Below are 11,183 nucleotides of genomic sequence, written 5' to 3' on the forward strand. Positions count from 1 at the left end.
GATGTACATAGATTAAGACTGAAAGCTTTACCTCCAAGTTAAACGTTGCTGTCTGCAACTGGGCAGGATTTTCACACCTGTGCATGTCTTTTCCTTACCTTTTTTCCATATTAGAACTCTCCAGTGGTTTCCAGTTTGCAGATATTTCCGTCTTAGCAATACCTCATGTTGCAGAAACATGAATGAAGTTGGGGGTTGGTCTCTTTTCCCCGGCAACTCTCAGCAAGTCAAGAGGACACGGTCTTAAGTTGTGCCAGGGGAAGTTTAGGTTGGACATTAGAAAGAATTTCTTTACTGAGAGGGTGATCAGACATTGGAATGGGCTGCCCAGGGAAGTAGTGGATTCTCCGTCCCTGGAGATATTTAAAAAGAGACTGGATGTGGCACTCAGTGCCATGGTCTGGTAACTGCAGCAGTAGTGGATCAAGGGTTGGACTTGATGATCTCTGAGGTCCCTTCCAACCCAGCCGGTTCTATGATTCTATGATTCTGCCAGATTAGTGGAACTCTGAAGTGCTGTTAACTGTGCTGCTCATCTGCTCCCTGCAAAGAAGGTTCTTCCAGAACCTGTTGCATAGAGGACTTTATACAGTCAGGGTTTTCTCTGTCCATTTCACCATTGTAAACAGGAGATAAAGCAGAGCTTAAAAAGTGTAATGCTGAGGGGACTGTCCCTATTTAGAAAGTGGAAAGTCCTTGGGATTTGAAACTCTGAGAGAAGATCTTCTCTATTTGTTGGCCACCACCCTTTTTTTTCCCCCCTCCCTGTTCTCATTTTGTTACAACACCCACATACTCAGTGATACTCAGAGGCATAATTCTGAAGAAAAAAGACAGTTGGAATCTGGTGCAGATATTCAGTGTGTAAATACTTCAGTTTGTGTCTTTACAGCTGTTAAAATAAGTTTTTTTCTGTGCACTAAAACTGGGTGCTTTCTGTTCAAGAAAGATTGGAATTAAGTTACTAGACCTTCTCTCAATCCCTGTTCTTGTGAATCACTTTTTATTGTGACTTCCATTTATATTATTTTATGGAAGTTATCAATACATTTTCTAGACAACAATAGAGGAAGCATCACAAACTTAATAAAAAACACAGCAAGATTCCATTTCAATATGCTAATGTATATCTTTTATCTCCCTGTGTAACTTTATCTGAATCTCAATAGTTTTATTCTAGCCATGTCTCTGCTATCCATATAGCCAGGAGCAGGTGGAAAAATAGAAGTCTTCACAGTAAAATGTTTTGAGTTATTTAAGCAGGGTTTATTTATATCAAATGCACCTTCAGCAAGCTTGCTGACAACACCAAACTGTGTAGGGAAGTCAACACGCTGGAGGGAAGGGATGCCATCCAGAGGGACCTTGGCAGGCTCCAGATGTGGGTTTGTGCAAAGTGCATGAAGTTCAACAAGGTTCTGCACCTGGGTCAAGTTAATTCCATGCATGAACATAGGTTGGGAGGAGAAAAGATTGTGGATGGCCCTGAGGAGAAGGACTTGGGGGTGGTGGTGGACCAGAATCTTAACATGAGCCATCAGTGTTTGCTTGCAGCCCAGAAAGCCCACGGGGTCCTGGGCTGCACCAAAAGAAGCAGAGAGAGCCAGGAGGGGATTTTCCCCCTCTGCTCTGCTCTTGTGAGACCCCACCTGGAGTACTGTGTTCAGTTCTAGAGTCCCCAGGATAAGAAGGACATAGAGATCCTGCAGTGTGTCCAGAGAGCCACTAAAATGATCAGAGGACTGGAGCACCTCCCCTGTAAAGACAGGCTGAAGAAGTTGGGGTTGTTCAGCCTGGAAAAAAGGAGGCTCTGAGGTGACCTTGTAATAACCATCCAATATCTGAAGGGGGCTACAAAAAAGCTGAGGTGGGGCTTTTTACACAGGTGTGTAGTGAGAGGACAAGGGGAAACAGTTTAAAACCCGAGGAAGGAGCATTTAGGTTAGACACTGGGAAGAAATTCTTTAATTTGAGGGTGGTGAGACACTGGCACGGGTTGCCCAGGGAAGCTGTGGCTGCCCCATCCCTAGAAGTGTTCAAGGCCAGGCTGGATGGGGCTCTGAGCAGCCTGGTCTGGTGGGAGGTGTCCCTGCCCATGCAGGGGGGTTGGAGCTGGATGATGTTTAAGGTCCCTTCCAACTCAAACCATTCTCAGCTTCTATGATTCTATTTATTTGCAATTTGGTTTGTGTGATTTATTTATTTGCTTATTTAACATCTAGGAAGCTGACCTTACACACTGTTGTACAATGGAATTATAGATGCTGAAAATGTTATTTTAGGTAAGTTTCATGGAAAGGTGAAGTTTTCTCATTTCCTTTGTTAACACCTAGTATGTTTTAAACTTTCAGTGCAACAATCCCCAGACCAAAGAACCAAAATTAAAGGCTGCTGCCCGGATAGTTCCTGAATGGATTGACTATGACTCTGAGATACGGACGTTAATACAACAAATTGAAAAAGAGAAAAAAAATCCAACATCATTCTCTCAAAAAGGTAATTTTCATGCATATTCTTCTATTAGCTTTTAAAAAATAAATAGTAGTACAGCTGAAATTTAGACTAAGGTCAGTACAAATATTGTACAATACAAAATATTGTATATGTGTGATTTTTCCTGCTGTGTGTGAGATTTTAGAGCCATGTCATGCTTCTTTACACAGGAGCTGCACCAAGAGGATAAAGATATTTTGTTTCATGCCACAGTCCAAGGGAAGATTTAGAGGTGTTCAGTTCTTGGACCTCACACACAACCAACTGTACCACATCATTTGAGCCACTAATAAAACATATTAGCTTAGGCCTTACTTAAAGAATAATAGACCTTATGCTTTAATGCTTTTTAAGTATTAAATAACTGAAGTATTTAAGTATTTAAGTATCAAATAACTGAATCACTCTATTCCTTTGTCTCTGCATCTCTCAAGCTGGGCTTACCTACGAGGGACCTTTTCATACCAGTGTTTTAGTTTGCAAATAGATTAGTGGTTCATCTTTTTTTTACTAAAATTGTTTTAAACAGAGCTAGTTTAAGGGCATTAGGGAAAAAAATACAAAGCTTTCTTTCAAAACTTCAGTAAAACTTCTGACAGTAATGTGAAGCCAAAAGAAATGGTGACCTCAGCACTCAAAGAGCAAGGAAAAGCTCAGCAGATAGCTGTTTAAGTCTTGAGCTGAGGAACAGTTTCACATTCTGTTATGAAGAATTCTAAGTATTTTTTATTGGTGAAGGCTTGCTTGTGCTCACCTGTTAGTGAGGCTCTAAAAATGAACTTCATGCTGCTTGAACTGACTCACTGGCAGGACATAGAAAGTAAGGGGCTTTCTCCACATGTTACAAAGCCAGTCACTGAGTCTTTGTATAGCTGGGTTTTATATTATTTTTTTTTCCCTTTGGTTACAGGTCTTAAGCACGATGAACTGTAGCACAGCCTGTAAAACAGCTCAATGGTCTTCTGCCAAAGGTTGAGTGGAATTTATGACTGCAACATTGGCACCATTTCTTACATTCTTTAATGTGAAATCAAATATTTTATTACTTGCAGTGTTATTTAAAAAGAACAGAAGAGAGAAGTCCAAAGGTACTTGATTTTATTTTTATTTAAACCAGTGCAGAGAAGCTGTCCTGATTTCTTTTGGTTTTCTTTTCCTTCAATAAAAGATAATTTGCCCAGAGGATTTTGGAATGTAAAGAACCATGTGTTTGTTCAGCTCTTCAAAGATGTATTGTGTCAGCCTCAAGGAGGGACACAAACATTCAGTATGTGTGGGAAAACTCTTTTGTGCTTATTACATGCATCAAGGTAATGGATATACAGGATTTTGGTTATATGTCCATAGTTTTGTCCCCAAAGAAATGTCATAAGAAAAAAGTCTCCGTGTAGGGAAGAAACTCCATAAAAAAAGCAACTTGTGTAACTTAGACCACAAAAATTTAAGCCAATTTACAGCTTGCTAAAGCAAGGAGTGTAATTTCTCATTGAATATGCACGATTGCTGCATTCTTACTGATTTAAAATAATAATTTTTTATTCTTAAGACTCCTTTTGGTCACTTAATAATGTGTCATAAAATTTTACGGTTTAGTTAGGGTCATTTTCCAACCAGCATATACATTGTATCAGGTCAGCACCTGAGAGTTGTTTCCACTCAATTTGGATTATCATCATTCTGTCTAGAATTTATTATAAAAGAATAAAATACTTGAATAATTTTTACTGTCAGTGGTGTCTATTTTAATTTCATCAATATGTGATCACAAAACTATTTCTGAAATGGGCCCAGAAAAATTAGCAGTTCTTGCAATACACATTTGGAAAACAGGGAATTTGCTTATTAAATTGAAATCTAGTGTCTTAAATACATACTGTTGTTTAGGCTGTGCTGGTTGTAAAATAGATTGGATATAACCACAAATTCTTACAAGAACAGCTTACTGCAATCTTTCAGTCTCAGTTCTCAAAATTATAAAAGATAAGGTAATTTGCACCAAGTGGGTGAATCCATGAGGAGTTGCTTAGTATTTCCATACCAGCAAAGAAGTCAGTAAATAATAAGAAAAATGTAGGATATTTTATGCACTGCCATTGTCCTCAAGTGTAACTTATTTAAAATTTGATACCATCAGAGAAGTACATAAAGTCCTACTTTGCTGACATTTTTTGTGTCTTGGTAAAATGAGACATGCAGAAATTTTTTTACATATTTATATATGTGTATAGATTTTGTTGTTGTTGTTATATGTACTTTTGAAGAGTTTTATCATGTCACATACAGATTTTAAAAGGCCTTTTGTGGCCATTTTCTTTTTCTTAAGAGCACAACAAAGTGTTGCCTGTGTAACCCAGTAGCAATAACCAGTTAATACCAGTGTCAGTTCTCTTGAGCTGTCCCAATTCAGTGCCAGGTCTGTTTTGTCACACTTGTTCTCTACCATGATTCTGTCAGGACATCAAGCAGCAAATTGAACATATTTGAGCAGAGAACTTTTCAAAGTTGATATTTTTATACTGTATAAATAGACTGACTTATGACTGGCTTAGCAGATGCACCATACCTGTAAATTCAATGTGTAATGAGGGAATAGCTGATGACTCCCTGTCAGAGGAAAAAAAATTATTAGTCAGCTGCTTGCTGGGTTTTTTTCTTTCATCTGTCTTGGAATATCATGTTGAAGCATTACATTGGAAAACTTTCTCTGTTTTTAATGCAGAAGCACTTTGGCACTTTGGGAAACCTTCGTTCTCTTTCATTATTATTATTATCTGTGCAGGAAATATGTTATGCAGTATAAAAAGTGGATAACACATGCAGTGGTTTCTTGTTAATTTTATCTGTAGCATCCTGTTCTTTTTAAAATTGGATTACTTCTACAGGCTTTAAAAAAAGATACCTTCTTAAAATACCATTTCCTTGAGATTACTTGGATGGGAATCTCTTATAAAAGTAACTTGCTGGAGATATTTTGAAGATTTAAACAGTTTCATGCCATTTCCTAGTGTTATATATACTTCTAAAAATGTTTTACAACCCTTCTTTTTCCTGCCTTCTAATATTTTGAAGGAAAGCTTTTTTTTTTGCTTTTTTTTTTTAAATGCTAATTGGTTTATAAAACAAAGAGGTCTGACAATTATATTAAGTACTTCTCAAAGATCTGTTTAAAGGAGTGCTTTGATTCATTAGCATATCATTATATTTTTCCAATACTAAAGCAATGGATTGGGTTTGTTGTACAAAATATTAAAGGTACCACTGGAGAAAAAATAATTTTCTGTTCTTCTGCATTATGCAACAACCACTCCAGGCTTGGTTCAAGATTCAAGACCAAAAAAAAAAAAAAAAAAAAAAATGCAGCAAGCTGTCAGATGTCTTTAATCTGAAGAGGGGGGGGGTGTGCTGGGAAGCAACAGCAGTGGTCAAAAGTAGGGGTGTGGTGTAGGGTGAGGATTCAGAGGTGCACAGCTTGTTTAATTCTAGATTCCAACTGCTCTGCCCTGAGGAAGAGGAGGAAAACCATCCTGGGTGACTGGAGTGTTCCCAAAACCTTGTTCAAATCAGTAAAGAAGCAAAGTAATATTTAAACTCTTCAAATGAAGAGTTCATACAGTTTATTTTCATATTACTGTTACAGTGTCTTTTGAGGTCTTACTGTTCTTAATGACAACTGGTAGATTTAACAGAAAATGAACAAACCAGAGGTTTATACAGTATTGTTGATGAGCCAGAGCTTTTGTATTGAAATATTTCTCAGTAGGGTGCCTTTTAATCTTTTTCCTAAATCAAGCACTTGCTTTCACAGACTTTACCTTTCCCAGCCAGGCAGATGGTTTCTTCTTTCCTGCTTATGTTATTATTTATCCCTTTGTATAATGTCTGGGTTTAAGCATGGAAAGAAACATTTGAGTGGGAGTACTGAAACATTTGTTTACAGGTATCAGGATCTTTTATTATATTAGATCAATTCCTTAACTGGTTGAATCATGGATCTAATACATCATGGGATAATCTGCTTCCCAGCAGGGCAGGGGGCTGCCAGCCAGCATGGGTTTTTTTTTTTTATCTGGTGTATCTCTTCTTCAGCAGCTGCTTTCAGAGTGACAGATCAACTCTTTTGTTATTGTGAGGAAAATACTCCTTGTACACCACACTGAAGTCTGGTCTTGGTTCCCTGACACACCTCAGGGTGCCTGGAGTACAAACAAGAAATGTGAAGAAGATCAGGTTAAGGGGAGACCTTGTCATTCCCTACAGCAGCCTGAAAGGAGGTTGTAGTGAGGTGGGAGTTGGGCTTTTCTCACACAGGACCTGTGACAGGACAAGAGGAGGTGGCCTCAAGTTGCATCAGGGGAGAGTCAGATTGGGTGTTAGGAGGAATTCCTTTACTGGAGTGGTCAGGCACTAGAACAGGCTGCCCAGGGAAGTGGTGGAGTCCCCATCCCTGGAGGTATTTGAAAATGTGTAGATATAGTGCTTAGTTGGCATGGAGGTGCTGGATTGATGATCTTGGACTTCTGATGATCTCGGAGGTCTTTTCCAACATTAATGATTCCATGGGTCAAGCACTGGCTCTGGTGACCAACAGGGACTGATGCAAGGAGCCCTGCAGCAGGGGGGTCTGTGCCCTGCTTGCCTCAGGGAAGGGCTTTCTCAGAAGCCAGGAGGCTCAAAGCTGCTCTCTTTGCTTACACTTTTACACTGATTTGCTAAATATCACCCTTTTTTTTGTTCTTTTTCCTGCCACACTTTGAGTCCTGTGTCCAGTTCTGGGCCCCTCAGTTCAGGAAGGAGATTGAGGTGCTGGAGCAGGTCCAGAGAAGAGCAAGGAGGCTGTGAAGGGATCCAGCACAAGTCCTGTGAGGAGAGGCTGAGGGAGCTGGGGCTGTTCAGCCTGGAGAAGAGGAGGCTCAGGGGAGACCTCATCACTCTCTACAACTCCCTGAAAAGAGGTTGTAGCCAGGGGGGGGGTTGGTCTCTTTTCCCAGGCAACTCTCAGCAAAAGAAGAGGGCATGGTCTTAAGTTGTGCCAGGGGAGGTTTAGGTTGGATATTAGAAAGAATTTCTTTACGGAGAGGGTGACCAGGCATTGGAATGGGCTGCCCAGGGAAGTAGTGGATTCTCCGTATCTGGAGATATTTAAAAAGAGACTGGATGTGGCACTCAGTGCCATGGTCTGGTAACTGCAGCGGTAGTGGATCAAGGGTTGGACTTGATGATCTCTGAGGTCCCTTCCAACCCAGTCGATTCTATGATTCTGTTATTCTGCTGAGCCTCATTCGGGTGCACTCTTACGTTGAATGGATTCAAATCCCCCTGGAGCAGAGGGGTTAAGAACCTCAGCATTCCCACTGCCTGCCCACGAGGATGTGTGCACAGTGAGGATATCCTGTAGGACAGTCTTGAGCCATCACTCCTGTTAGCTGTGGTTTCATTCTGAATGCCAGACACGAGTCCCAGCAGCTCCTTCTGACACTTTTCAGCCAGCTGCATGTCAAAAGCCTCACTCTGGTCTGTGAATTCCTCTCCCAGTGACAGGAGCCACATAGTTACAGTCAGCATTGCTGAAGTCTACATCTCTGGCTTGTTTTTTTCATAGCTTTGAATCCTCTTTTGAGGACTGGCAGCTTCTCATCACCCATTGCCAGAAGTCTTGAAAAGGGTGTCACTTAAATAGCTTGCTCCAGTTACAATCATCAGTCATCTGGAACAGATTTTGGGCTCTGACAATGTAGGTGGTTTAAATTGTGCCTTTTGCTAAACAGAGATTTATTTATATGCATGACTTAAAGCCAGAATCAATAAATGCAGATTCACTGTTTTTAAAAAGGACATACATGAAAAAGGCATTAAAAACTGTGGAATTAGTTACATGGTTGCTGACCTTTTATTATCAGATTATTATTATTTTTCTTTGCAGAGATAATGGCTCTGTATAGGTGGAGCTAAATAAAGCTGCACACCTGAAACTGCTTGGTCTCTTTTTCTCTACCCCTTTGAGGCGCTTTATCTCCAAGGATGCTGCACTGGAAAGTCAGAGTTTCCCAGCCCACACAGGAGGACTGAGCTGGATGCAGACACTGCCTTGCACACTGAGGAGCCACCACCAGGGGCTCCAGGAGTTCAAACTGCAGCTGGAGCTGATGCTGGACTTCTTGGGAAAAGACTGTCTTAGCTTGCAGAGCCTTTCTTTGGGCACAGATTTATCCAGGTGAAAGATAAGCATCTAAAACATCCATCTCCCTTGAGGGCCTAAGAACCAAGGCACTTCCAGAAGGGTTGTCTTTTTTTTTTTTTTTTTTTTTTTTTTTTTTTATCTTGCCTACAAGTCACATTCTGAGAAGCCAACTCTCAGCCATGGTTCCTTCAGCTGATTTGTCACATTGATTCTCTTTAACTCCCACAGCCAGGTTTTTAACAGACTGATAACACACAGTCTAGTTAACTCCCTTCACCTTTAATCTGTTGTCTCTGACATGTCAGTGTTCTCTGTGTGCACGTCACACCTTTTAGCCGGGGTGTGTGTTAGTTTTAGCTGCTCACTCAGCTGCATGAGACAAAGTGACATTCTACTGTGCTTTAACATATGGGCATGCTGGGTGGTAACACCAGCTTTTCAATTCTTTACCACCCTTAACATGAGCTGTTCTAGAGCACACATCTGGTATTACCTAAATCACACTGAGTCTTGCAGGTACAAGAGCAGGGACAGAGGTTTCCCCTGTAGCAACATTCTTCACATTTAGGAAGATGATGCCAAGATCCAAGGTCCAGTTCTGGGCCCCTCAGTTCAGGAAGGATATCAAGGTCCTGGAGCAGGTCCAAAGGAGGGCAACCAGGCTGGGGAAGGGACTCGAGCACAGACCCTATGAGGAGAGGCTGAGGGAGCTGGGGGTGTTCAGCCTGAAGAAGAGGAGGCTCAGGGGAGACCTCATCGCTCTCTACAACTCCCTGAAAGGAGGGGGTAGCCAGGTGGGGGTTGGTCTCTTCTCCCAGGCAACTCTCAGCAAGACAAGAGGGCACGGTCTTAAGTTGTGCCAGGGGAAGTTTAGGTTAGATATTAGAAAGAATTTCTTTACGGAGAGAGTGATCAGACATTGGAATGGGCTGCCCAGGGAAGTAGTGGATTCTCCGTCCCTGGAGATATTTAAAAAGAGACTGGATGTGGCACTCAGTGCCATGGTCTGGTAACTGCAGTGGTAGTGGATCAAGGGTTGGACTCGATGATCTCTGAGGTCCCTTCCAACCCAGCTGATTCTATGATTCTATGAAGATGACCCCACTTCTTACTGCTCTGCCAGAACTTGGCAATGTTACAATCCCTGACAAAGAGCTCCTCTGCTGTGCCTCCAGCTGTAGCTTCTCCTGGCTGTACAGGGTGTCCCTCTTCCCAGTAGGTGGATACTCTGCTTACAGATAAAGTAAAAGATAAAACCCTGAAGATAAAAATCACCACCTCAAAACCAACCCTGCACTCCTGCTGCAGCTTGTTTTAAAGTTTTAAAAATTTCCATTCCTGTATGTGTGTGTCTCCCAGCATGGCTTTGGATAGGAATGACATCTTCCTAAACACCAGGGCTGTGACTGTTTCATTTCTCATGTTGTTGCCCCGAGGGTGCTTCACAGGAGTGTGTGTGAGTTGTTGAGTGAAGGCAGTGAGGAGTTGAAGCTCTGCCCTGTACCTGGAGGGCACAGTCTATGCAGAGGCCCCTGCTCCAGCCTCCTACAGACTCAGCTGCCTTGAAGCATCCAGCTGAAGGAGCTATTGCTCAAGTAACTCCTGCAGGCTCAACAACATCCTGGCTGCCAAGTTCTGAACATTTACTGGACTTAAAAAAAAAAAAAAATAAAAATCAATAAAATAATCACAGAATGGTTTGGGTTGGAAGGCTTCTTGCAGACCATCTCGTTCCAAGGCCTCCTGCCACAGCCAGGGACACATTCCACTAGATCAGGCACTAGATCAGGTTGCTCCAAGCCCCATCCAAGCTGAGCCTGAAGACTTCCAGGAAAGGGGCAGCCCCCCCCTTCCCTGTGCAGCCTGTGCCAGTGTCTCACCACCTTCACATTGAAGAATCTCTTCTTAATGAAGAATTTATTCTTAACATCCTATTAATAATAAACAAATAAAACCCTACTTACTGTCTTTAGAAGTTTTAATTGCCTAGAAATTACACTCAAGATCACCCCCACCTCTTACACACCCCCTCTGCCCTCAGCCACCCACCCACCTTCTCTCCTCAGAGCTGCTGCCTGGCCCACAGTCCCAGCCCGAGGAGAACAGGCAGAAGGGATCAGAGGATTCCTCCTCTCCCCTTGGCACCAGCAGCATCTGAGGGGACAGAGGCTCTCCTGGCAGAGGCTGCTCTCCCTCCAGACTGCCTGCTGGGGGACCCTGCCCCAAGGGCAGAGCCAGGTACTCACCTGGGACAACCTGTCACTGTCCTTTGCACCCCGAGGCAGGAGCCACCTCTGCCCCACAGCAGGAGGGTTTTAGTTTGAAAACCCAGCAGCTGCTTCACTCAGTGCCTGCCTTGCTAAAGCCTGAAAGCTCTGGCAGTAGCTTCTTTGGAAGTTTTTATTTAGCCCCCCAGGCAGTGTTCTGGCACTTTTGGTGTGGTTTTGCACAGCTCTAAGTTCAAACTTGGAGTGGGATGAGGAAAGAAGGGCAGACAAACAGACTGTGGTGC

At 42.2% G+C, this 11,183-nt stretch overlaps 1 protein-coding gene across 1 annotated transcript in view; it reads left to right on the forward strand.

The window, feature by feature from the left end:
• Positions 1-4,119, forward strand: part of UGGT2 (UDP-glucose glycoprotein glucosyltransferase 2) — an 86,923-nt gene extending 82,804 nt beyond the window's left edge. Inside the window, exons 38-39 of the mRNA XM_030450197.1 lie at positions 2,352-2,496; positions 3,404-4,119. Of these exons, the coding sequence (XP_030306057.1) occupies positions 2,352-2,496; positions 3,404-3,426 (168 nt within the window). The 3' untranslated portion in view covers positions 3,427-4,119. The remainder of the gene's footprint in view (positions 1-2,351; positions 2,497-3,403) is intronic.
• Positions 4,120-11,183: the final 7,064 nt, after the last annotated feature.

This window comes from Calypte anna, chromosome 1 (genome assembly GCF_003957555.1).
Source record: "Calypte anna isolate BGI_N300 chromosome 1, bCalAnn1_v1.p, whole genome shotgun sequence".
In the NCBI taxonomy this organism is placed as follows: domain Eukaryota; kingdom Metazoa; phylum Chordata; class Aves; order Apodiformes; family Trochilidae; genus Calypte; species Calypte anna.